Source organism: Tympanuchus pallidicinctus, unplaced genomic scaffold, assembly GCF_026119805.1.
Source record: "Tympanuchus pallidicinctus isolate F22 unplaced genomic scaffold, pur_lepc_1.0 scaffold15, whole genome shotgun sequence".
NCBI classification, from domain to species: Eukaryota; Metazoa; Chordata; class Aves; order Galliformes; family Phasianidae; genus Tympanuchus; species Tympanuchus pallidicinctus.
Window position 1 is genome coordinate 4,246,753 of NW_026294669.1, and position 27,638 is coordinate 4,274,390.

General features: G+C 39.2%; 1 protein-coding gene across 8 annotated transcripts in view; it reads right to left on the reverse strand.

Moving 5' to 3' along the window:
* The window catches only part of KYNU (kynureninase), an 85,697-nt gene that overhangs the window by 36,185 nt on the left and 21,874 nt on the right, over positions 1 to 27,638 (reverse strand). For 3 of the 8 annotated variants that reach the window (XM_052676128.1, XM_052676123.1, XM_052676130.1), the window contains 3 exons: positions 14,097 to 14,283; positions 9,369 to 9,489; positions 3,472 to 3,554 (listed from right to left, as the gene is read on the reverse strand). In XM_052676128.1, the coding sequence (XP_052532088.1) occupies positions 3,472 to 3,554; positions 9,369 to 9,489; positions 14,097 to 14,262 (370 nt within the window). In that variant the 5' untranslated portion in view covers positions 14,263 to 14,283. Of the gene's footprint in view, positions 1 to 3,471; positions 3,555 to 9,368; positions 9,490 to 14,096; positions 14,284 to 18,093; positions 18,230 to 18,853; positions 18,950 to 21,276; positions 21,295 to 27,638 lie in introns of those variants that run through there. The other 5 variants (XM_052676127.1, XM_052676125.1, XM_052676124.1 and 2 more) reach the window with 5 other exon arrangements.

The following is a 27,638-nucleotide window of genomic DNA, read 5'->3' on the forward strand; positions in this document are numbered from 1 at the left end:
AATATTCAAAGACCCAGCACACAGGAGACAAAATTATGTTTGCTTGCTTTCTTTCCTAACTTTATACCATATCTCCAAGACAGGCTAAAACCTGTATGTTCTGCTTGATAAATCTCCTCTTTAATAAAAGGAAGCAGCATTTGCAAAAGACAACTTCAGAGACAATTATGATTGTGTTAGGCAGGCACTGCCATCTTTCTCCCCTCTGTCTGCAGCAGGAGATTGATCCACAGCAGAATAAGTAAAAAGCATTCTGTGAAGTGATTGCAAACAAAGACTAAAGGCTCCCATTTTAAAAGCGGTTTGCTTATTTCAAATACTCCTTATCACTCAAAGTCACTACAAATCTGCTCGGTGTTCAGTCTTCCCTCAACAGAGACCTGTCTGAGCACATCGTGGAGCAGCAGCCACACAGTTAATCTTGTTCCATCGGAAGGTGATCCTGCCAAGGTTGTAATGTTTTAATAAAGTCTGGTAGGAGCAGCTGAGATTACCGGCATCGCGTTATGCCGCTTGGTGTGAGGGTGGAAAAAAGCTCTGGCCTCCACTGACCTTGACTCTGCATTTCACAACATATTTACTACTGTAACTTTCATTGAACAAGAAAATGGGGCCGCACTTAATAAGCAAGATGTTACAGCACTATAAACCATTAGATGGGCAGAGATATTTTACAGTCTTTAGCCCATTCCTGAATAAATATTTTTCACTCACTACCACTTAGAGTGAGAACTGACAATTCCTCTTTCCCATAACATATTAAATATGGAATAAAAACAGCATAAAATTATGTTTATATTCTTACATCAAAATCACTATAAAGAGAAATCCAGAATTCACTCAAGTCATATACTGCGTCTTGCTGGAAGACAGTACATAATAATAAGTAACAGCATAACGTATTTCCTGCATTTATTCTCTTTATCTTTTTACTGATATAGACAGGTTAATGCCATTTTTACAATGCATCTGTTATTTGGAAAATATTAATTTGTTTACCTCCTAAGGATTGCTTCCATAGGTTCTGAAAAATGCTGTAAGGATATTATATAAATAAAAACCTGCTGATGTGCAGATCAGATTTCAGCCTAAAACTTATTCCATTTTTTAATTAAACACATCTGAGAAAGTTCTGGAGGACAAAATCCAGAATGATAATCTTGACTATACTGCTGAGGAAAACAATAGAACGACAAAAAGCTTCCCACTGAAGTGTTCTAAAACTATAATAGGTCAACAGTAGGGTGGCCTCAGTCATCATAATTTTCATAGAAAATATATATTTAGAGAGAGAGAGAGTTATACACTCTAAAATGAAACAAGCTGTTGTAATAAGTTCCAAGTAGTTTGGTCCATTTGGTATGAAAAGCATCTGTGTCACCCGGAGTTCGGAAAAGGAAAGAAAAACAGGGAGGCTGATAGGAAATTAGAGAAAATTTAAGTAAAACTCATTTCCCTATTCTTGCACCTAAAATACCTTTTAAAATAAACAAATAAAATGCACTGAGCTGGCAGCCTCAACATAACAGATGGGAGAAGGGGAGAAGACCCCCAGCTGACTCCTAGCTTTCTGCAGTGACATTAAACTAAAACTGCGCCAAATTGAAGCTGGCACCTGTGGGGGGTCAATGCCCAGCTCACTCCTGCACCCCACCAGGTGATCAGGAACCCCATTTTGGGAACAGATCCACGGCACACATTCATGATATCATGATATCATTCAGATCTGATGAATAACGAGGCAGTCATAGTGCCCTCCAGTTACTGAAGTTCAAGGTTTACAACTGAAAAGCCCTTCTTATGCATCAAAGTAGTTATGTGACTGATCACATTTCTCACCTGCCCACAGCTCCCCAGTACAACACCAAAAGAACAAAAGCATCAACTTGCCAGGAAAGAGTGGTCAAACTAGAGAAATCCCTAAGTCATCTACGTCCAGCATTTCAACACACTTCCCCTTTATAATCAAACATTTTTGTATTCTGTGATAGTTACCAGATACATGTACACTGAGCTTGCCCTTGAACATTGTGAAAGCAAAAAATAAAGCAATTTCTTCACTTCCTTGGGAATACTAGGTACTACAGCAACAAGTGCCAAAAAAGAAAATACAGGAAGACAGAAGAACAGATCTGCATTTTGGTTTTCATTTCATTCTGCAAATGGGATTGGTCCACACAGCACAATGATGCTCAACATAGCCTCACCAATATTTATATAATCTTGTCACTTACATAACAGATAGGCCAAGTATAGAAATGTTTTCCAGTACTTGTTCCTCTCCAATAATAGTTTCCAAAATTCTACTGATTTTGAAACTTCACAGAGAAGTCAAAGTTGGCACATGCTCTCTTTATTTGCTTTAGGAATAAAATAAATTTATAAGTACGCTTGTCATTAAACATTCTTTAATGTCTCCCTTTCCTGCTGTTCAGAATCCATTAGCTTTGCCTGAAGGAGAAAAACGCACCTTTCTCATTGAGCTCTTGTCTAGACTTGGAGAAGAAATTACACAAGACAATATCTAGCATACGAATGGTCAACAACAGTAATATTTTATCCTTACAGAAGGCATAAATGAACACATGATAATTTGGTTAAAGTGATCAATATTGACAATTAAGCTCAACAAATAAATTGAAATACTGGAAAAATCTTAATAGAATCTCCTAACCTAACCTTGACAGCATCCGTAAGGACTGGGGAGAAAATGGGTCTGAGACAGACTGTGTCAGTAACATCTCTCCCCCCCCCTTCTGATAGCAACAAATCTTAGCAAAATCCCAGTGAAAGGTTATTTCAGCAACAGCACACAGGCCAGAATAAGAAGCAATAGAGGAAATTTGCATTCAGTCTGAGACGACTGCTTTTGTGGCTGGCAAACTCACCAGGAGAAGTCTCCAGGGCTACTTTTCAATCTCCAGAATAACCAGCTGCATTTACTGCCCACGTCCTGCAGCACTTGGACTCCTCAAGGAGTACAGTAGGGTAATGGGAACTTACAAATAGCAGGTCTTGCCCCAATTACTTGCTTCATTGACATAAGCAGTTCTCAAATATGAGGCTGGATTTAGTGATGAGGAAAAGAGGAAAAGCAGAAAATGTCTAGGTAGAAATCATTTCTCAAAAGGGAAAGTTCACTAGTTCACTTCTAGGAGGGAGGATCAGAGTCTGTAATGCCAAGTGCCCTTTAAAAGGACTTCACATGTTAGACCAATTGGCTTAAGAGGCTCCAAGAAACCCTTTGCTGCAATTAGATCCGTGATATGCATATGCTCGTATATTATTGCCTACATTCATCTCTTAAATCACTTGCAGCCTTAAAACAAAGTGTTACTCCATGTACTAGGCAATCAGAAAAAACTACTTCAACATGAAAGAATACAAGGAATTAAGAGCTTAAGGGCTTTCCATCTTAAAAGAAATTTGTTTCCATTTCTAGAGAAAGTTTTCTCTGCAGTTCACACCTACCAACCAACTCAGCCATCAGGTCCACAAGGCATTCATCCGCCAGTGCCCATGGGCGCTGCCCATTGAAGTGGCCATGAACCCCTCTGCAAGGAAAGAGAGGGAAGACATGAAAACATACTGCTCCATTTGGGTCAGTCCTAAGAAAAATACCTGGTTAGGAAAGTTAGGTCATCTTGTCCAACCATCAACCTATTGCCACCATGTTCACTAGTGCTCCTGATCCCTCAGTGCCATAACTAGCCCTTCTCTTGAACAGTTCCAGGGATGGTGACTCCACCACTTCCATGGACAGCCTATTCTACTCTTCTTGTCAATCAATTTCTGTCACACAAGTCTCCTCTCTGAGCTCACCCATCTGCATAAAGCTGCCCAAACAGCTATGTGTAAATTGCTTCTTCTCTCCCTGACAGATTATTCTAGATGTGCAATTAGATGTTTTTGCTTTAACAGAGCCTATTTTGAAACTTTATTTTGCAAACTGTTCCTGCCTACAGTGGATAACGCCGGCACTATAGATCTGAATGCATCACTACTCCAAAGAGACTTCACTTCTGGATTTAACTTTATTTTTTTTGCTTTGAATGTGACAGAATTAAACTTTTAAAGTTTAAAGTCACCATGCATATAAAAATAAAAAATTGTAAAATTTCTTAAACATACAGGGGGTGGTGTTCAGATTTAAATGCAAATGATAGCAGATTGAGAAAAGCAATAATGGTGCTAATCCAGGGGAACATTGCTCTGGGCTTCCATCTCATTCCATCTCACACTGGATGATTTTCACATTTGCAGAGCACCACAGGGTACCTGTGGAGTCAGAAATGCCAGGCTGCATGGGAACCAAGTATAAAGCAGCTTCAAAAAGGGACTGAGACAGTAGGAAACAGAGTAGGAAAAATAAGCCTGAGAAGTTGTGATGAGAAAAAGGAAAAACAGCATGTAAGAAACCTTTTAAAGAGGAATGAACCCACATATTCACTTAAAATCAAGAGAAGACTTCTGGCAGATTAAGGTGTGACAAAGGAGTGTGTATGAGAGAATCCGAGCCAGCCCCTCATCCTTCACACTATTATGAAGATTGTTTTTACCCGTCCACCTCCAACTTTCCTGCCTCAAGCAGAATTTTGTTCCACCACCCACGCAAATAACCTGGATGTTTTTACAGTCAGATTTTCTGATTACCTCGTCTCTAAATCACACTTCTTAGAGATATTTCAAGAAGAACCACAACCCCAAGCAAAGAAAATACAAACTGCCGCCAAGTATACAATTTGTTTCCAACATTTTTTGCCTATTCTTTGTGAAATACCAATTGTTTTTGGACTAGCTGCTGCTTAACACAGGTAATACTGAATATCTCTTACAGACAAAATACAGTCTCCCTACATTCAACCAGTCTAACTCCACAGAGATTAAGAGGAGGACCTCACTCCTTAATTTGGATAAGGTCACAGTTCACCAGCTGACTGCTTTTCTCAGTTTTGGAATTACTCTCTGATGAGATCTTGAGATGAGAAGCGGGCAGTGTGAAATAGGGCTCATTTACAAGAATATTTCATAGATGAAAAATAAGGGCAGTAGCTGGGTAAGTGGAGAAACACAGTTCCTAGCTTCTCCAATCAGGACATAATGCAGCTGCTTTCCCTAAAGACAGTGGTATGTGTTTCACAAACAACAAGACGCTTATAGCCAATTTTCCTTCCTATCCTTAAGCGTAATACAGTGACCAAGAAAATTTGGCATAACACAGATTGTTTTTTTTTTTTAAAGAAAGAAAAACACAAACAGATTTTCAGTGGCTCCCAGCCTGAAGGAATCTGCATTTCTGAAAGAGGATACTGAACATAATAAGATAGGAAAAAGAAGCCCTAACTACCTATGGGATTCTCTTTCATTAGCTTTCTCTGATTTTATAGCCATTAGTGTCCTTCTAATGGGAATTTACTGACAAAAGCTCTCTCTACCAACATACAAGACTAACAAAAAACTCAGAATAAATTTCCAAGTTATCACGAAGACAGATATGAGATTTCAGCTGTGAGATTATTTTATTTCAAAAAGAAAGCACACACAAAAAAATTGAGTACAGTGAAAGAGGGGAGAACCAGCATTAATTATTATTCATATTATTATGGCACATCTTATAGCTTGCCTTCCTCTTGATGGGCAATATAAATGCCAAGAGACAAAAATTATTGCAGCTAAAATGGTAGTTAAAGGCATATTCTTGGACTTTTTTTTTTTTATTTTAATCACACGAAACTCTGTAGCCTTTGCTGATGGCACAATACATCCTATTCCACTTAGGTTGTAAAATTCTATGCTCTGCCTCAGAGAATTTCTCTCTCTGTATATTATGCCACCCCTCTCTGAGCTCTGGTAGGCACTGGGGGTAATAATCTTTAAGGGCAACTGCGGTGCTTCTGGCATTCCCCTCAGACACATGTAACCTAACTTATTTTGCTTCCACTGTACTCTGGATGGCAAGAGAGATTTAAATTGAAGTACTCGAATTAATGGATACAAAACACATCTCATCAAATCGTAAGGCATCATACAGACAGATCAATTTCTTAAACTACTGAGGGAACTTCTCATTCTGCAAATTAATTTTTCGTCAGTTACCATTTTGTTTTCAATTTGGGAAGAAATCTGAACGCCACATTTTATTTGCTGAGGCCTGGCTGATTTAAAAGTCACTATGAAAACTAAAAACACTTTTTCTGATACGATCCCAAGGTTCCAAAGGAGGTAACAATAGGGATTTACATTAACTGCCAGCTTCAGGAATCTTCTGCACTCATCCAAATCTTGTTCAGATGGAAATTTCCTTTTTGCTTCTTTGCCAAAAATGATGCAAGCTGCTTAAGGAGCCAATACAGACTCTTAACTTTCATGTTGGCTTCAAGCAAAGAAGTAGTCAAAGGAAAGGACATATCCAAGGAAAAAGAACTGCATAGCGTAGTAGATTGAAGATAAAACTGAAAGAAAAAAGAAAAACCCACAAAAACAAAAACCTGGACAATAAAGAAGACATTTACAGTCCTAACATACAGTGTGCTAAAGCGTATAATACAGAGATGACTCTTACAGAATGGCAGAGAAGTGGCTTTGCCCAAGCTGCCCTCCTGTTCACAGGGCTGTTATGTCTTGCAGGGTGAGTTCAGCACAAAAGACACCTTTTAATGCACTAAAACCAGTCTTTTGGTACTGCAGGTGCCATGTTGTAAAGCTCTCATCAGACTTGCATATTTTTTTTCCATTATACCAGAAGGTTGTTACCAGATTGCTTAAATGCTTCCAAGCATATACAGTTAATTAGCTTCTACCCTGAGTGTATTAATTCTCAGTTTATATTTATCATACCAGTATGTTATTTCACATGCTGTTCCTTCCCCCCAGTGCTTATACCATGACACATTCAGCAATCCTTTTCCCTTTCACTCTTCATTTTGCCCAACTAAACAAGCTCCTCAGACTTCCATATCACAGGCTCTCCTCTCCCTTGCCATCTCCTTGCAAAGCACAACTGACCTACAGCAGGCTCCATCCTGATCTAACAACTCCACTTCAATGAGTCACCTCAAAAGGCAAAGTTTTTCTTTTACATTTGAGTATGTTTGCATGCAATTATTCTGTAAAATGCATTAATTGCATAAACAGCTTTGGCAGATGAAGAGGGAAAAAAGATACTGTAAAGCATCTTCTGGCCTTCATCCAACCAGGCAAGTCACTGGAACTTTAGTCTTTTAGATTTCAAACAGCGGACAAGTGGAATCTTGGTGATTCTAGGCTAAGCATGGAGGAGAAAACCCTTCATCCCTTTGCCCCCATTCAGGAAACCTCAGATTCAGTAGAAATCAGAACAAGAAAACAAAAAGGATAAAGTCTCCAATGCTGCTCTTTTAATCTACACTAAGAACATCAGTGGCTTAAATATATCTATCTCTGAAGTCTCTATATATTAATACAAAAGAGAGAAAGGAGGAACATGGAAAAAAGAAAATCCCAAACCAGGAGTTATGTTGGAGTCAGAAAAGTCAGCAAGGAAAGAAAGCAATAATCCCCCATTTGAACTGTGTGTGGGGGGGAATGCAGTACCAGTGTGAGAGGGAGCACAAGAAAGAAGAAAACACATGAAAGCCTTCTCCTTTCCAGGTCTTGTGCTAATGAGTTGTGCCCATCGCCACTCAGAGACATGAGCTTCCCATCCCCAGTGGCAGCTCCCAGGTAATTGTCCCTTTCGCTCTTGCCACCAGCTAGAAGCAGTGAAAACATTTTAAATAGACAGTGCAGCAGCTATTTAAGATGAGTCCTATGACACAGCAACCAAATTGGTTTATCACGTTTTCTAAGAGAGACAGAATCTGTGTCACTACTGACTTTAAGAAATGGTGTATGAATTAGAAACATCCTTCCAGTCTTGCTACTTATTTTTATGCCAGCTGCAGCCACTAAATTCAACACTGCCAACACAGAGGGCATTAAGCAAGCTTCAGCTGCTGTCTTATACTGGATTTTGCTAAGCTGACCTTGGTGACCAGAAGAACTATTTGTGTTTCAGCTCCATATCCCTTCGCAGCTCCCATCACTTGATCCTCCCTCCCTGCCACCATCATTTCCTTTGCACAAATTCCTTAGTTCAAATTTTGCTCGACCTCACCTTGACTGTCTCAGTTGCCTTAAATACATCTGCAGCCAGCACCATTTTGGAGATTTTTTTTCTAAATTTATTTTCTTTGAATCTTTGATGTATTCTGGGTAATCTGTTTGCCAAAAATACAACTCAGATCCAAATAGCCTTTTTGGGTTTGCTGCCTCTCTTCTGTTAGCTAGAAATCACATCCAGCCATATTTCCCCCTTGGATACAGCTACTTAAGGGGCTTTTGATCTTCTGGAGAAACATGCTGCCTACACTTTTCTTCCAAAATTTTATAATCGTTGAGGGGGAAGAAAAAAAATATATGCTTCACTGTAGCAAAGACAAACATAGGGATGGAAGCGAACCAATAAAAAAGGTGCACTAAGGGAGCTGAAATACATTTGCACTCGCAGTGCATCAGTAACAGATAAGAGTGCTATCTGCTTTTTAGCTTTTGAAAAAACTCAGCTGTTTCTCTGATAAAGTACGATAATCATACAGAAAAGGACAAGGTTGCAATTTTTTCAAATGGCTGTAGGAACTGCAGTGCTGCACTGAATGAATAACCAGCAGGAAAGAGGGCTTCCCAAAGTTCAATCCCATTCCCATTCATTCTCAACCTTCTTTTCACTTCTAAGAAAAGTAGTAATAAATATGAAACAGTAAACCATTTTTATTAGTTCACAGCATCCATCTATTAACAAGGCAAACAGCAGCCACAAACTTTTCACATTTACATCATGCAGTCTCCACCTGCAACATCAACTTGGGTCAAGAAGAGCTGATATCTCCCCAGTAGCACCATTTGTACTCTGTGCCATTTCAAGGGGAACTGACCCAACTGCAGCTCCCTTCAAGTGAATCACAAGCAGTTAAAATATGAATTAGAAACATCACAAGTCCTAAAACTGAATCATGTTCCTTAGCAAACTGCAGTAACCAAGTGAGTTCATGCACCTTGTGTATAAACTTACGCAGCAATTGGATGGGGATGCTTAAACTGCACAGCCCTTCAGAGGGGTCAAAGCAGAGCCATCGTGAGCAGCACAGGTCATCATAACTGAAAATTTCTCTCTGCCTCCTTTGCCACTCACACCTTTAAAGGAGATTTAAACCATTCTGGGGAAACACTGAACATTTTATTCCTGTGCAGGAGAGGGTTTAGCACACTATTCTTCTACTGAAGCATTTCTAAAGCAAATCCTAAAATAAAGCATCTGAAGCACAGGGTGGTGTTTCACATGGTCTACTTACGTTCGAGCCCACTTGTCCAGTTCTTCATCCAGGTAAGTTTTAACTTTTTTTGGTTGGAGTCCAAGAGAATTCCCAACAAAGTAAATGCAGCTCTCCTCTCCGTTTACCAGGGTCAGGTCAGCTGCAGTGGGAAACCACAAATAACACAAGGAAGGAATATATCCATGTGTCACCACCCAGAGCTGCTTCCATCACAGCTCCCCACATGCAAACAGGATTGCAATATCCCAGCCTTCCTCCTGCCATACACGTGGCCTCATCATAAAAGTGTCCATGCACATGCACTTTGGAACCAGTGTGAGTTCAGGCAGAATTAAATCCCCAGGTTTCTCAGTTGCATGGAAAGCAGCCACCAGCACTGATTTTGTCAGGTTCCTAATGAACAGTGAGTGAAAATTGAGCATTTCCCTGGCCAGACCATCCACTTATTCTATCATCAATACATCACTATTTTGAGCTGTGAAACTACTTCAACTGTACACTTAGTAGAAGTTAAGACTAGGTAAATTTGTGTCTTTCATTAAGATCTCTCCTCATGATTAAATTGCTATCTAGAGAAATATTCATTTTTGGAATAGTGTAAGGCAGTCACAAAAGTTCTTGTCAGCATATATTGTGGGCTGCACTTCACGTCATCCTTTGCTAAGGAGGAGGAAATGTATGTTGACAAATTCTTTCAATGATTAGGAGAAAGCAAGGCCTGGAAATTTATAAATAATAGCTGCAGTGATGTTCTGAACAATCTAATTACCCCATGTCATTGTCTATCAATCCAAACATTGTCTTTTTCTATTGTTTCTCACACTAGATATCCTTGGAGGCACAGATGATCTTCTTATAAGCAATCAGCATGCATCTATACAGGTACTTACAAAACCCGAAGTTAACATTACCTGTATTCTTAGTAAATGAGGGAATATGTTAAGATGCATGCTAGAATTAAATAAGTCTGCAATTCAGTCTGAAAATATTATTTTAAAGTGGTAGAAAAATAGATTAGGTGTCTGGAAGAGGTCTGTTACTACATTTCACACTAACAATTACCAACTTCATTGAACTTCACCAGAAACACATATTTCAGAAGTATAGGCAACATAGGTAATTTATTCCTTAAAGCTTTAGAAGCTTTTAAAAAGCATAAGTCAGAGAGCAATTTCAGCCTAATCTGTTTTACAGATACTATGTCTGTTTTTCATCCATATTTTAATAGGAATGAAAGGAGAGAGGTATAAATATTATCCATGGTCCTAAATTGGTTCTATTAACAGTTCTCTTCCTATCAAGAAGCAGAGAATATGGTCTCACTGGGAACAGCAAGAAGGGTCTTTGCTCAAGAATTCAAGCTCTAAATCTCACTGTTACTCTTTCTATTTCAATCAAGCATTAAAACAGGTAAGGAATTATAAACAAGGCTGCTTTTCTTGCACCACAGTTCTCTCTAGATAAAACACCTCTTGGGTTTCTGTTGGAAAGCAGCAGCATTACTTCTTTAAGAAAATGTATCTTTCTACTTTTACATCTGTCACTTTTGATATTTATTTTCTGGCATGCGATAGCCTTTATATGAGACTGTACTCTTCCTTTTCACAAAAGGCTGTTTATTTCCTCGTCCCTGGCATCATTAAAATACTCATTTTGGACAGCTGCTGCTGTCTACTCTAGGGTTTTGTTTGCTTCATTGTTTAGTTTGTCTGGTCTTGATCAGCATTTCACTATATTCCAAAATTTCCACTGTCATTGTGATATCATTACAATCAAGTTTAAGACAAGTGTCTTTCACAAAAATAACCCTTATTTCTTACAGTACTAGACCATTTTATTCCTAGTGGAGCTGCGGTTGACATAAATCTATGAAATATTCTAATAAGAAGCAAGATCTACTGATGAGATAAAGACTGGTACAAAAAGATAGATAATTACAGAAATGTGCCCTTAGAATAGCATAAGGTACAAGAACAACAATTTACCTAAAGATTTATCGGATACATTATCAACGATTCTTACATCTATTCCAATGTGTGTGGATTGGTCAGACCTACATAATTTTTCTGCTTTAGAGATGTATTTCCATACCTTTCAAACTTCAAAAACAAGTATGTTTTCAGAAATATTCAACCCAAAGAATCAGAAATAATATTTTCATGAGCCAGAAATTGATTAAATCTGCTTACAAATTACTTGAATCCTATGCCTCGTTGAAGGATGAAAGATCACTTCTTACATATCTTCCTATTTCCCCACGCACATATCCCCAACAAGCCCTCCAAAGAGCCACATTTTTAATACTAACAGTACCTTTAACCATCTCTTCAGGGAAATACAGCTTACCACTTTCATTCCAGGACAACTTTTTATTCTCAAGAAAAGCAAACGATGCTCAGTTCCTTTATGATATGACAAAACACATGCCACAGCCTTAATCAGACTGACAATTTGGTACCTGAACACAATCCAGTCATTCCTACCTCTCTCAACATGCAAGAAAAAAACATTAAAGAGACTATGCTGTCATCTCAGAGGTAGATGATACGTGAATGTTTCCCTAAATCTTCTCCTATCATCTCTTCTTATTTGCTCACCTGTGCATTGTCCCTCAGGCTTGCCCATAAAACCTCAGATTTGCCAGGGACTTAGACTGCTAGTTGTTTCTCCCTGATCGATATAACAAATAAACATTATAGACAGCCAAGACAGTTTGTAAGCTGAAAACAAAATTAAGCTACTATACTGACTTTCTAAATATTTTCACGTATGTAACTTTACAGTTGTCTCTTATGGATGTTCTCATCTGCTTCTTCTAAGGCTTCATTTTAAAACCTCGTTGTTACGCTTTATGTAAATATATAAAAAGGTATTTGATGGCTAATTCCTGTAATGACATTTATCTTAAGTATGCTATCTAGGATCCGCTCCTGTGCCAAGATAAATGTCATGAGATCTCTGTGCTGGCAGTGTAAATATATTTTTTTTTTTCCCCACACCCCCACTGTTTTTCAGCAGGGAAGCTGCTTCTAACAGAGACAGGGAAAAAGGGGGAAGAGAGAACCTTCAATTTGTGAATACAAAAATGATGGGTTCTCTAGGCTGTTCAACTGATACTATCAATAGGCTGCTTAGCTTCGCAAAAAAACATTCACAATCTTAGGTGTATGAATTATAGTAACTTGGGTAAAGAAATTCAGATTTGGTCCAAATATTATGCTAATTGACATATTATAGAGGATGTTAGAAAGGAAGCAACAAATACTGTCACAGAAGTATCTCGTGAGTTCTATGTAGATTTTGATACTTCTGTTAACTTGAAGCTGCTAAGGCACTGCACTAGAGTTCAACTGCCCCTGAGAGTGAAACCATCACACTGCATTCCCAGCATTCCAGATTGCTAGGTAAGGAGATATGGAAGGAACACACATTCAAAAAACGTTCAGAAATTCAAGAAATTGTCAGTTTTCCATTATGGACCTTTTCCAAGAGTAATCTCATGAGTGGAACTGTAATTTCTCAGGTTCCATCAGTACTATCCTTTCGAGAAAAAAATCAGCAGAAATCGTGCCTGCTTTTATTAGCAAAAATATTTTGCAAGAAAACTGTGATTTTTTTTTTTTCCTTAAATTTTTAATAAAAGCTTTCTGCCACAGAGGAGGGTGTTAGAGAGGAGGACCATGCATAACCATTCTCGCCATCCAAGGTAATACCAGCTGAAAAGACTTCAAGTTTTGTTCCCCATGCATTTGACATGTGAGATGAAAATAAACCCAGCTGAGACTTGGGAAGCAGAGCAGAGCCCAAGAGCACATTGCCTTTGAAGGTAGATGCTCACACCAGGTTTCCCTGGTCACTTGTGGCCATACACAACAGCAGTAGCAGCTACAAAACCCTCTGGCAGCAGTGCCAAGCACAGCACCAGAGCATCCAAACATGGAAATGCTTTGCACTTTCTGTCAGGAGCGCTGATAAGAAGCAAAAGCATCCCTCCTGGCTTACCCCTGCACACCAGGTCCTCTCTTAACAACCTGACCAGAATTCCCTCTGTGCCCAAATCCAGTCTCCCCAGAACAACCTACTCATCAGGTTAGAAAAAGGTAGAGACTCTTTTGCATGGCTACACTGAAACATGCAGTGATCTGTTTGTAGGTAATTCATGGGGAAAGCAATCCCCAAATAAAGGCTTTGTTATGAATTATTTGCTGAGATCAATTATTTGCTTTAAGGCACAGTCTTCATCTAGCCTCAGGAAGAAAATCATCTCCTCTACTAGCAATAAGGAAGAAATGTGAATATAATATACATACTGTCCCATTCATTAACTAAAATAATTGCAACTAGACAGATAACACCAAGCTGTATTATACTGAAGAAGCAACTGTGCTGAACTACAAGTTGTAAGCGACATTGCTGCTTCTAACCATTAGCTAGAAAGGCTTCTGCCTATAATTTTCAATCAGTCACTATATTGTTCAAAGCAGCTGACTGACAGCATAAGCACCATGCAAGCACTGTATCCTCACATTTTATTCAGGAAGGGAATGAGAGCATAAAGCTTTCGGTGCTAGAATAAGTTGATGGATTGATTTAGCAACACCAGGGACACACTGTGCTCAGATATAACTGCAATTGCTCAATTATCTCATAAGTGACAATGATTTCCAGAGATTTGCAATAAACATATGCAGAAGATAAGAATTCCCCACCCTCCCCCCACTCTTCCACTGTAATTATAATTCTCACTTGGAGGCAGATCCTTGACTTTCGGGATATAGAAACATTCACGAAGATGCTTTAACTCATCTTCTTCGTCTAAGTAAAAAGCAAGTTTCTTGTCTGTTGGGCTGCATCCTAGCCGTGAGGCAGCTTGCTCTATAATGGTTGCTGGTAGCGCAGTAGATGGATCCATTTTCAGATCACTCAATTTCACCTTAAAATGAGAAGTGCCACAGTTTAACTTCTACAGAATGTATATTCATGAGTGGTTGATAAGCAGCCACCAAAGCTGCAGCATTCAAGGTCCCACATTTTCTTCATTTAAAGCTTTTAAGTAGCAAAATATGAATGAATAATGGCAAAATTGATCAATTCAAGAAAATACATAGCAACGTATTTCTGTTTTTAAGGCTTTTCTTTTTTCCCCCAGCTCCATAGATACGCTGCTGTTGCCTTTTTAAGCTATATCAGCAGCCTCCCAGTTCTCCCACCAGACCAACAGCAGTTACAAACACAGAAGCATCATTCACAGTTGCCAGATCTGAAAACCAGAGGCAGCATTGTTGTTATTACAGTCTGTGCTCCTAAAGATAGCAGGTGCATAGCTACACTGAAAGTTGTATCCAGGCTACAATGCTCAGACTCGCTCAGCTTTTTTTCCTTGCCAAATAGGAGGGGCCCTTTGTGCTAATGTACAGGGGTAGACAGCAAGTATACAGATAAAAAAGACATCACAAGATGCTCTCAAAAACAAGACCTTAAAATATTTTAAGCTACATCAGATATCCTATGGTCTTACCTCCCTTGTTCCAAAGAAGGGACAAAGCCCAAGCCAAGCAGTAAGCACAAGAGTGTAAATTAGTGAGTTTTTGTTGTTGCATTTTTTCTTTAAATCAAGTTTTAATGGTAGCCCCTGAACATCATCCAAAAGAGCTTCATGACCACATACAGGAAGGACAATTGTGGGGATCTCAATATAACCCTCTGAATAGAGCAACTCCATTAGTGCCAATTAATTCAAACCTCTTTATTCTCTAGGTAAATGGCCAGCATGATGCCAGTTATCTGGTTTAATCATTTGATTTATGATCAGAATGTTCCTCTCCAGAGTAGATACATTAAACAGTATTATTTTTCCCCCCATCTCAGCAACACAGAGGGGGGAAAAAAGCTGATATTGAACTGATAATATTCACTTTCTTTTAGGAGCCTTTGGAGATAAGCAATTGCTGAACGTGGGTTGTTCACACTTCCTCATCATCACCAAATTTATCATCCTTACCCAGTCATCCTAATCACTTCTTAGCTACTAAAAAGGAAAGGAATACTGGAAAAGTGATAGAAAGGTATTAGAGCATCCCTTTTGTCAGTGTTTTCTATGGCTTCTGGGAGGTGAACAGCTACAGTGTGATAAGTTGCTGAGTGCAGTGCTAAAGGAGCAGCTGACATGGATGAAAACAGTACACACCAACTGATCACCCCTGGAAGACACAGTGGGAACTGCTTCCCAGAGCCTCCACAGCTGTGCAGCAGCTCCTGGACCTTGCATTTCCCAGTTCCTCTGCTGCAGTATTGGCAACATCTGCAGCCTTCTATAGGTCAGAAGTGTACTCTGGACCCTCTTGGCATTCATCAGAGAATATTCTACAGAGACCTTTATTTCTTCCAATAGATGCAAAATATCTACAGAAGCAAGCTAGGATCATGACGTGCCACGGACACCACCTGTACCAGCACCTTGTTGTAATATAAAGATACTGAGGCAAAAGTTTACACTTCTCCCATTTATAAATTATAAGAAGGCACGGGCTTAACCAGCACTACTTTCAAGCAATACAGGAATCAGCACTTGGAAAGTAAAACTAGTTCCAAAGACTTATTTCTTTTATTTGCAACACTATCATAGAAAGAATGGCCTGTAAACATGAAAGCAATATATAACTGTATTATTTTTTTAATAGAGATTTAGTGCACACTAAGGAAGCAAAATCCTTGAAGATGGAAATACCTCCTTCCTTACTGCCTCATTCCAGATAAAAGAACCACCCAACAGCCTTTCCTACATCCAGGCTTCCCTTCTCTCTCATTAATGCCTAGATTTTTTTGCTGCTTATGAATACAGTTCCTGAATTAAGACCTCAATGTATGTAAAGAGCTGAGGCTCTTTACCTAGCAGAGCAGGTGTACTCGACAGGGAGTTGAGTATCACAGAACAGGTTCACAGGAGGGGTAATGTACAGCATTAGTATTTCCAACCCCACCTTCTCTCCTGGATAAGAGACTACAACAAATGTAGCTTCCATCAGTTAGCTCATTCAGATAATGCAGCTAATTCCATTGCAATTTATGACCAGAAGATGTATAAGGATATTTGAAGGATAGTTTGGTTTTGTTGGTTTTTTGTTTTGTTTTGTTTTTTTTTTTTTTACACACCATATCCCTCTCATCTGGTCTCCAGGTTTTTTGTTTTCCCAACACATAAAGACATGACAGCATCCTTCCATCTGTCTCTTTCCTATTTCATTGTAAGGACTGTAAGTTATTACAGTAGATTAATAGCTATCATAATCCAGGTCATCCACCGGCCTGTGTGGAAAGCCTAAATGGGTTTTGTATCCAACTGAGGCCTGACCCAAAACCCAATGAATTCAGTAGGTGTCTCTTTATTAGAGACAAATTTCTGGATGGGGCTTCTGGTTCCCTGTCATTGCTGCAGTTTGCTGCATCTGATCAATGAGTTTTGTTTATTATAATTCTTATATTAAATTTTGACAGCAAATATAATATCCAATGCAAAGATCTAGAAGCTAAAAATGATTAAGTGCTCTGAGGTATCTGATTTAATACAAGCATTATGAAATTAGACAAAACTACTAAAATAAAAATCAATCAATCAAAATCCTACTGAGCAATGAAATCCCAGAATCGAACTCTGAGACCAGAATAAAAAAGCACTTTTGTTCTTCAGTTGAGAATTAGGCTTCAGAGGAATACACTTTACAGCACTTCCTAATTGCTGTAAAACAGAGTGCCATGTAGTTATTTCACAGTAATTTGTGAATTATTTTCTACATGCAGATATTTTTTTTAATCAAAAACAGTACAGCTTTATTCCACCCAATCATCTTCACTTAACTGAGAATTATATTCTGCATCCTCTTCAAATCAAAATCAATGCAAAATATTCTTCCCACTTCCCCACATCTCCTTACCAGGATTTTTTTTTTTTATGTGACTTGAAGTATAAACACACAATACTAAGAAAAACCTCTACCACCTTCTCTGAAGTATAATAAAAATGTCAAGCATTTTCCTCATTTCCTTGAAATTTCCTGGCACTCTTGGCTTAATAGAAAGAGGACGTGAAATCAGCTTTTTTTTTTCTTCTTCTTCTTTTTTGACATCTTCACTACTTCCCCTACCATAAGATTTAATTCTTCTGCAGCTTTTCTTTCTGTTCCCCATCTCTTCCTGATGTTCACTAGTTTCTCTCCCCCCTCCCCCCCTCCTCTCCAAGGTACTCTCCACTTCAGCCCTTACTTCTCCCACCCTCTTGGTATATGCAGGAAATAATTCACCAGTGAATGCTGGCAGTGTTTAGCTTTCAAAAAGAGCATGTGGAATCAAAACTAAAAAGAGTCATTACATGTTTGCTCAACACAAGTACCAACTCATTTCATTCGCAATTTTTAACCCATAGAAAACAGTGGAAAGACCATAAAAGACAATGGATGAGGAAGTCAGGCAAATGACATGGATGTGATTATTTCTCTTTAGTCCTTTATGCATAATTTACTGACTAAACAGAAATAAGTATGAATATTAACAAGCTATCCTATCAAACTCACACAGAGGTCCATTAGGCTTAATTGTAAGAAAAATCTCCCTTATTTCTAGACGTGCTTACTGTATTTTTATAGTTCTACTCTGCCTATGTTTGTATTTTGATGCCTTCAATAAAAGAACTGTACAGTCCCTCAGCCCCTTTAAACATTCTCTTCAAGCATTCCAAGTTTTTACTCACAGTCTTTCTACGCAAGATAGTGTTGACATGGGCATACAACGAATCCCTAATTAAAAGCTGTGTCAGTAGCCTCAGGGGAGAGTTTATCAAGAAAAAACAGCAGGTCCTGCACTTTCTGTCCTCCAATGGCTGTCCAACAGGTTGCTAAACATGGCTCAGCCCACAGACCTTTGAGTTTTTCAGGTGACCCTGCGAGTGAACTCTGAGTATTGGGATTGTGCACCTACACAAGCATACAAGTTAACAAAACCGATCTGTGCTTTCAAAGCACACCCAATGAGAGCACCAATGGCATCATGGCATTGCAGCTGTTTGAAACAAAGAAAACCTACAGCTTTGTGCAGTGGGTAAGGGACGATCCTTCCTCCCATCTTTACACAAAGAAAGCTGCTTTTGTGAAGACAGAAGTGCAGAAGGCAACTCCTAAAATACACAGCCCAAAGCAACACATTCTAGATTATTTCAGGTTAAATACACTTCAGTGAATCTGTTTACATTACAGGAATGAAAAGGAGGGAAAAGAAACCTAAACATTTGCAGGTACCCAGCAACAGTCAGTAGCAAACACAACGTGTAATTAAATAAGTAACAGAACAGTGTCACAGCTGCACAAGGGAATGTGACAAAGGGATTAGAATAAACTCAGTTACTTAGAGCAATTTAGACATACATTGACCTTAACATCGAGCAGTGACTCAGTGTTACAAGTAATTTCACATCTAAAGCTCATCTTTCCCCCTCCACAGAGAAGTGACATTACCCTGAGATTGGCAGCCGTTCCTGGGAGAGGATGAGGAAACCCTTGTGCAAATGCATGAGTCGTGTTAGGAAAGAACTGTAGTCATGTGTCTGCTCTGTCAGACTCTGACCTGAGCAGAGGATGAGCACGTGACCTTCCCACCCCCCAAGAATTAACTGAAAGCAATGGCTTGTGTGCATATTGTACATATAGAAGTTTATATATTGCTCTTCTTTATCGCTGTTGCAAAATTAAAATCTCTGATTAAGACCTTTATCCCAGGGAGGTGCAAGATTGAGGCCACAAACAACCATAGTGAAAGTGGTTTTAAACTAAGCTGTTTGACTTTAGGGAAGGAGCAGATCGATATGTAGCAGCTAGGAGTCAGTAAAATGTACAAGAACATGGCTGGGCGAGCAAGGGGAATTTACATGGAGTGTGGATTTGGCAATGTGGGAAACAGAAGAATCAGAGGTGAAATTAGAGACAAATAGAGTTTATACTTCTATTTGCTCTCCTGTAAAGATCACCTCAAGCTACCTATGTATTCCTATTTCAGCTCAATCCACTCTGTCTGCACTAGAGCTACGTTAATTCCTACACACAGCTAGAGCATGGTCACCTCAAAACAACCAAGAATTTTTACTTTTGCCTCATTCAGTACCAAAAAGTTAGAAAAAAAAAAAATAAGTCAATACTGAGGAGAGTTAAAGGAGTCAGAGTTCTATCTCAAATTTACATTTAGTCTGCAATTCCAGCATGGACTTGTGCGAACATAAGCCTGTGCTAATGCTGATTTGTTATCTGGATTTCCATTTTCAGTAAACACCACTGTTTTTGACACTGCTAAACTGAAACACTTCCTCTCATCTCAGAAAAAAATTGAGGCACTCAGTATAGACCCAAAATAAAGCTAACATCAAGCCCTCAGTTCTTATACTCGCTTCATACTGTCAAATGAATTTTTGGACTTGCCACTACTTGTCTTGAGCAAGAGTCCAAATGTCTCGATAAGGGACTAAACAAGACAATTTGTACCACCAGGAATTTGGGCCAAAAGAAAAGCAGGATGCAGGGATACCACAGCTGCTGAAGTAATAGAATAAACATCATTCAACCCAGAGTAGTATTTATGTTTCATTTGGTTGGCCATTTAAATCACAACAAGCTAAAATACAATGCAATTTTTCAGCACGTCCTTGGAAATAAAGAGACAATAACAACAGACTGCAAGCTTTCTTAGTGCATTTTCCTTTGAAAATGGTATTTTGAGTTTTATCCACGATTGTCAGTGACAACACAAAAACAGCTATGCTGGCAGAGACCAACTATGTTTTTGTAGATTTTCATGATAGTAGGAACATTGACCCCCTTTTCCTGGCTATTCTCCTCTACTCTTTAGATGAGATGAAAGAAAAACAATGACAAAAACCTTTGCCCTAAAATTCAAGGCTAAAGCAATCAGCAAATCTGTCAACTTAAAAAAAAAAAAAAAAAAAAGTTGAGAACTAACCCAATCACCTGTCTTCTCCCCTCCCTCCCCTCCCCATGATGCTGTTAAGTAACCAGCGGACAAAGAGATGAAACCACTGTGAACTGCAGTAAGAGCAATGTGCAGATCCATGTTATTGTTACAGAGAGTCAATTCTCTAACAGGTGAGTTCAAACAGGAGAGGAGAACAGTGTTATCTGCAGAGTGAGATTGCATGAGACAGAATTTCAGTGTGCTAGAAGAAAAGGAAGGAATGCCATGACATGAGGGGGACAGCCTCAGCCTCAACCCGTTTCTCAAAAGAGCTATTAGGAGATCAACAAGAAGGCTCATTCTGATGTGCTCAGCTGCACAGTGCCAGACAAGTCCATGAGCATGCTGATACTGCTTCATCTCATCTTTCACACTACTCTTTTGTTGCGTCCACCTGTTATTCATCCATAGCATCACTGGAATACACTCCAGGTCTTACAACAGAAGCCTTGGTCCTGGATTGAAGAAGAACCAATCTTTTTTTTTTTTTTTTTCCCCATGTAAACATTTACATAAAATTCATTTGTTACCCTGAGGAATCTTACGTGTTATTCTTAAGGCATGCAGCAGCAAATAAGTGAAGGCATTCTGAAGCTCACCCACCTCGTGATGGATGACCTGCTAAGACACCTGGCACATCAGGTAGCAAGCCCACACCACTTTTGCTATCAATAGAATAAAATAAACTAGAAAAGGGCTCTCTTTAACAGCAAAACTTTTGTCTTATCCAGGATAAGACAACCTGGAAGGCCCTTGACCAGAAACAACCTCAGTTTCTACGGTCAGAAAAGGAGCAGTTAGGCAAAGACAGCAGCCCACACTACATTGCTCAGCACAAAGTTACTGAGGAAAACTAAGTTTACCAGCATAAGACAAGTCCTACAGCTATTTTTAAAAGCACAATGCATACCCATCTTACCTTCACAACTGCATGATACAATTCATCTCAGACCTAACAGCAACAACTACACAAACAGACAAAAAACAAAAAAAAACACATTTGGTTTTCTATGTGTCCAACTTGATGTACCAGCACCCCTATCCCTGTTGCTATCCCTCCACCTACACACCTGCTCTGTTCAAAAAGCTCCTACTGCAGCTGAGGTCACATTTGTACCCTGCTTGATTAAAATATTCTACAGCTGCTCTAACTGACATTGTCATCACTCCCAGGCCATAACACCTGTGTTTTGTTTCTTTAAGCAAACACGTGTTCTTGGCCTGCTTGAGTTATGTTGATGTGGGGCTCTCCTTATGTTAGTTTGCCTTACACAGAATTGACCCAAAACTGTGGATTTATATTTTCTTTTTTCTCACAGAAAAATTAGCGATGAAATTCTTAATTATTGGCTGCATTTTGGGTAGCTAAAGTGAGCTTCTGAAATCTTCATTTCACATATTTCCTTTTCAATTGGACTGTTATCTCCAAAAATACATACAGATTTTTTTCCTTTTCTCCCAATATTGTTTTCCTTCACATTGAATATCAATTATCATTTTCATTTCTTTCTGAGTCTTTATTCTTTCTAAGAATTTATCCCTGAAGGTCTATTTTTAAAGTGGAGTCTTGGTGAAAAATAGATGAATATAAAGAAGAATTTATTTACTTTCCTGCAATAACATTTAGAGAACAGTATACCACCACTACACTAATAATGGTAATAGAGGAGGACAATAAGGGAACTGGGGTCAAGTGATTTCCACACAAAGAAAAACAAAAGCAGTAACTCCCCCTGGCTTAGATAATTCCATGGTAGAGGCAACAGCAAGGAAATATATTTTGAATAGATGAATCTTCCACAGATCTCTCCAAGTCAGCTGCTGCTAATAAAAGACTTCTGTACTGCTGATGCCTTCATCAAATTTCCAGGCAGAATGCACATACACAGATGTTTTAAAACCCTTTTGCTATAAGGAAGCATTTATCACTGTCTATCTTAAAGAAGTTTTGCAAGAGATAGCCACTTAGTTTCCCCTAGCCCCCCCCCCCACACACACACAAATCAAATATTTGTTGATAATGTTTACTAATGTTTACTTTGGGCAGCATGGATTTTCAAAGTCATTTCTACCAAAAGCAGGGGCAGGATGGGTCTACAATTAATCCTTCCTAACAGACATCACTATGACAAAAAGGGGCATTTGAGAGACTGAAAGGAAAACAGGGTATCTGGCACCCATTTTTCTTATGGCAGCTGCTTGGTATGTTTTGCATAACGTTCTCAAAAATAAATGTCACTGCTTTGGGAAGGGGGATTTACAGTGTTCCCAGCCACTCTTTCTCCAGGATCCTCTCCAACGCGGGTAGAGGTGTCTGTATCAGACAGAGCCTCCAGGCATGGGTAGATCTGCAGCTCCCCATCCACCAAATGACCAGCTGTGTGTCTGGACACAACAGGACAACTGCCAACTTCTTCATCTACTCACAGCACATTTCCTGCCTGTGGTCAAAGAGTTTCTGAGAAGGAAACCGGAGTTCAGCTACAGGCCAGATACAACAGGATAACAACAGTGAGACTTGATCGTGAGGCATTCCATAATAAGAGAGCTTTCATTTTTTTAAATGTTTGTGTACCATGTCCTTATGATGCTCTTTGTACCACTACAGGTTGACTAATAACCGAGGACATTAATTTAACTGAGTTAGACAAACGACACTGCTGCAGTTCCCTCCTCCTCTGCTCCCTGTTTGCAACTCCATAAAAGTGAATGTACTTCACAGTTTTGATTTTATTTTTAAGCTCTTGCAGCAGTTACCATCTGGAGTAAGATTTGGGGTGGGGAAGAGAAGACAGGTTGGAAAATAACAAGCTGAAATGTGCAAAAAAAACTTGAGTGGCACATGGTGTGTTGCACATGGTGAACCAGAAGCACCCAGCAGACCTGAGCATTTCAACAGCTGGAGCTGCAAAGCTAGCTGTGCCTGATTGTATCAATGGGCTGCTTTTCAGAACTGCCTCAGAGCAGCAAGGAAACCAGTAGTATTTAAAGGATAGTAGCAGACAGCAAGGTGAGGTGTTACACCTGGGAATGGCACAACAGCAGGTAATGGCTTGGGAAGGGGATGCATGCCTGCATATTCTTCAGTGAGAATCTCTTTCTTCAACTTTTGATCAAATGTATTAGCGAGCCCAGCAGGTACAAAGGGTATCTTACACAGGTAAGAACCAAACTCAGGGCTAAAAGAGCAAAGATACATGCTTATAGAATCGTAGAATAGAAACACAGAGTAATTACACTTGGGCAAAGACCATGAAGATCCTCAAGTTCAACCCCAGCCCTCCCCCACCATTCTCACTGACCGTGTCCCTCAGTGTCACATCTGCACAACTCTGGAACACCTCCACTCCCCTTGGCAGCCTGTTCCAATGCATCACTGCTCTTTCTGAGACTAATTTTTCCCCAGTACCCAACCTGAACCTCCCCTGGTGCAACTTAAGGCTGTTACCTCTTGTCCTATCACTGTTACCTGGGAGCAGAGGCTTACCCCCACCTCTCTACAGCCTCCTTTCAGAACCTCCTTTTCCATGTCTCCGAGTGTCCTTTCTGCATCTCATGCTCCCTCTTTCTCTCCCTGTCCCCACTATTAAGCCTCTCAGCCCTCCCTGACTGCTGCAGATTTAATCCTCCTTTGATTCCCTAATAAAATGCTTATATAGCAAATCAGACCACAAACTGGCCAAGGTCTGGACGAAGCTGTGCCAATAGCTGACTTCCTACCGATATTTATAATCCCCAGCTCACCTCTTGCTTGAACCTCGAGGTGCAGGCAATGACTCAGCAGTCACAGGGCTCATATTAGTATTCTCAGGGCATAACCAGAGCATTTTAAACCGGCTGCCTCCCCTGTGCAGTGATCAGACCTATCAGTCTGTGGTGAATTGCTCTGAGGAAGGTTACAGGTCTCCATAGGGACCGCTCATGATCTTTGAAAAGTGCATTTCCCTCTAGCAAGTCATAAATGCTCAGGAGAATTGCTAAAGATCACTCAAACTATATTATTGAACACTTTGATGCCTCGCACTCATTCTGTGTTATCATATACTTTAAGTATATTAAAAGGTTCCCTAAATACCAAGTGCATTTGTGTGGAATAGAATTTATTCTTTCCAAAGCCAAAAGAAAATAACTTTGGATCATTACAGGTTGCGTAACTCTTTTTCTGCAATTCTGCAGAATGGATTATAAACTTGACAGTGTTGTGTTGTTTTTTTTTTCCTACCCCACCTCCGACGACCGTTGTGATAGACTTTAGTTAACTTCTTTGGATTGTTTTTTCCTTGCTAACAGTCCCCAGTCAAAATGAAAAATAAGAACCTTCTGGATCGTGTCTTGATAAGGTCAGATTGTAGAATTTTTCTTTGCAGCAATTTAGCCAGACTTTCTCCTTCCAGAATACATTTACTCAGTAATAAACATCTCCAGACAGCCGGGCTGTACAGACTGGAAACAATTAAACCAAAATTGGGGAAAGCAGCACATGAATAAAGTATTTTGCTTTAATGAAATTGGACTGAAAAATTCAGGAGCAAAGGAAGTAAAAGCATTTTCAAATTGTATTAATTAGACATATTTGTAAAAATCTGTGCTTATGCAAGTACCTTATCCATTTTTTCATATCAGGCTACACAGAAAACAGGCAGGGTAATTGCAAGCCTACCACTGTAATGATGTGGTCAGACAACAGGCACACACCACCATTTGGGTACAAAGCTTAATATCTAGAAGAAAAAAGATGAAATTTAGCCTATTTTCTTAAACTGCATAACATGCAACCTGTCAAAAAGAGGTTAAAAAGTTTTTTTTTTTTCTTGCTAAAGTGGAAAGAATTTAAAAAACTGCTTTCAGAAATTAGGTAACAACTTATTCTTAGGAGGAGCCTCATCTCTCAATTAGTAAAACAATTAAGTAAATGTGCTTAGCTCTCCCCGTTTGCTAAAGATCCAAGTAAAATCTGTGTGAAACAACACAGTTTTTTTCCTATTATCACAGCTATTTCACCAGGTCTTAAAATCTATAGTTTTCCAATTTCTGCATAAATGCCTTTACCACTTAGACATAACATACTTCATTCTAAATCTATCACTTGTTTACTTACAGGAAGAGAACAAACAGCACCTGTGCTATTATTTTTAATTAAGTTATCCTCCTACACTTCCTCTGTCCAACATCATCCAATAGTTTTTATATAATTCTAAAATAATTTAGAATTGAATAAATTATGCACCATGGTTGTGACATCTCTCAGTGTAGCTTTCTCAGGAGACCCACAACTTGTACAAAACTAAACTTGGTTTTACAAAGCACTATTTCAATTTGGAAAGTTCACAGCATTTTCAAGAGGAATTAATGAACGTGGCTAATAGCTGGATCTGAGTTATAAGGCATTAGTAGGACACAATCATGAGGAAAGGCAATATATAACCTTTAGAGGGGACAATTAGAGATCAATTATTAGAGCTAGAGAAGAGCATTCGAAAGCAACTTCTTCATTAATCAAAGATTACCTCAAATTAGAATGTTTAATTATTTGCCAAGGTGCTTTGTACATTCTTTTGTGCACAAAAAGAAAAAAAAAAAATAAAAAAAGACAGAGGCTTTTGGCAAATTGCTCACTTCTGGATCATTTCATCTGAATGTGGTTTTAAAGATAAAATACAAATATTTTACAGAATGTGTAGCACAGCCAAAGTAGCAGAATTCAGAAAATGACATTGAAGATGTTGCAGCTGCTTGGTTTTATTTTACCAAGCCTGGTGGGGTTGTTAACTATTTGGGTGTGTGGCTACACTGAAAAAAATGTTTTAGTATCAGTGGCAAGAAAGGAAAATGCGTAAATATCCTACACACTGTCATGATTTGTGGCAGAATGCTTGGATATAATGCAAGTTTTAGGTCAAACTTGTAGCATCTGAGAAAATATCCCAGAACCAGGAGGAGGCATCAGGAACAAGCACAGAAATGGAGGTGGCATTGGCTTTGGAGTTGGAAATGGCTTTTCCATATTTTCTATAGGGGATGCTGGTGTGATTCCCATTGATAACAGAGATAGGAGTTTAGTGTCCCAAAACTCTGTTGGCAATGTTATCAGCACAAAGAAGAGGATTTTACCTTTTCTGCACCACCAAATTGTGATGTGAGAAGGATGCCATGTGTACCTTCACCCTTTTATTTAATTGTGTCATGGTTTTTTATGCTTTGAATTCTGACGTTCTACCAAATGATGATGGATGGCTATTTATGCTGTGCACTGTTTGCAATTAAATTCAGTTCTGGAAAAAAATAAAAAACTTGATCTATTTTTTCCTATATTCTGGGAGCGTGAGTCCGTAGCAATATGAGGTGCTGTTTACATTTATTTCAGTATTCCACCAATAAAAGCATCTGACATAATAATTAAACAGACATTACCAGAGACCATAATCAGAAGACATATCTAGAGCAATGTCACGCAAACATACATGAACATTCAAAGTCATAACCAGGTCTGAGGAAGGAGGACAGTGTCCATGGAATATCTCACACCTTATCAATTCCTGGCTGCCTTGTCTGCCCTTTGAATCAGTCACTAATTGCCTTGGTGAGAGCAGATATCTGGACGCTCAAGGTCAGTGTCACTCAACCAACCATGCCAAACTCTGCTCCGGTTGTTAATTATTTATGCCTCCTCACAGCACAAGTCACACACACCATGGTGCCCTGCGCTCCACTCGCCATTCCATACTGCTTTGTAGGTAAGATACATCCCTCAGGTTGAAGAAAGGAGCTAAAAGGTTGCCGTTCCCCACTCATTTTCAGTTGGTGCAAGGCTTGGCTGCTGCTGACAGGTCTGATCACTATATAAAGTGTGCATTAATGTTCCCTACTTTTTTTGCTAACACTAGCACTTCTATAACCAAATCATGAGCTGGAGCCATATATACTGAATAGCTGGATTAATTTTCCGCCATATATCTGCACAGGTGCAAGAACTCATGTGGGGAAAACAGTAAGAATAAATTGCTGGTCCAAAGTAGGGTCGTCCAGACTTCGGTTCCCAGTGGCATTGTAGCCTAAATCAACCACTACACCAACTAGGGAAGTGGCTACTGTGTTATGTATCTCCATTTCCTGAAGGTGCAGTTTAACAACGTGCCACTAAGGCACACATAAATATCTGGACCAGCAAAGAGCAAGTTAATCACGGTAAGATGTCCACATATTTGAAAGCAGTTAAACAAGCAAGGTCATTTTTTTGAGTAATAAATTCATATATTTGTAAATGAGAAAAGCAAAAGCCCA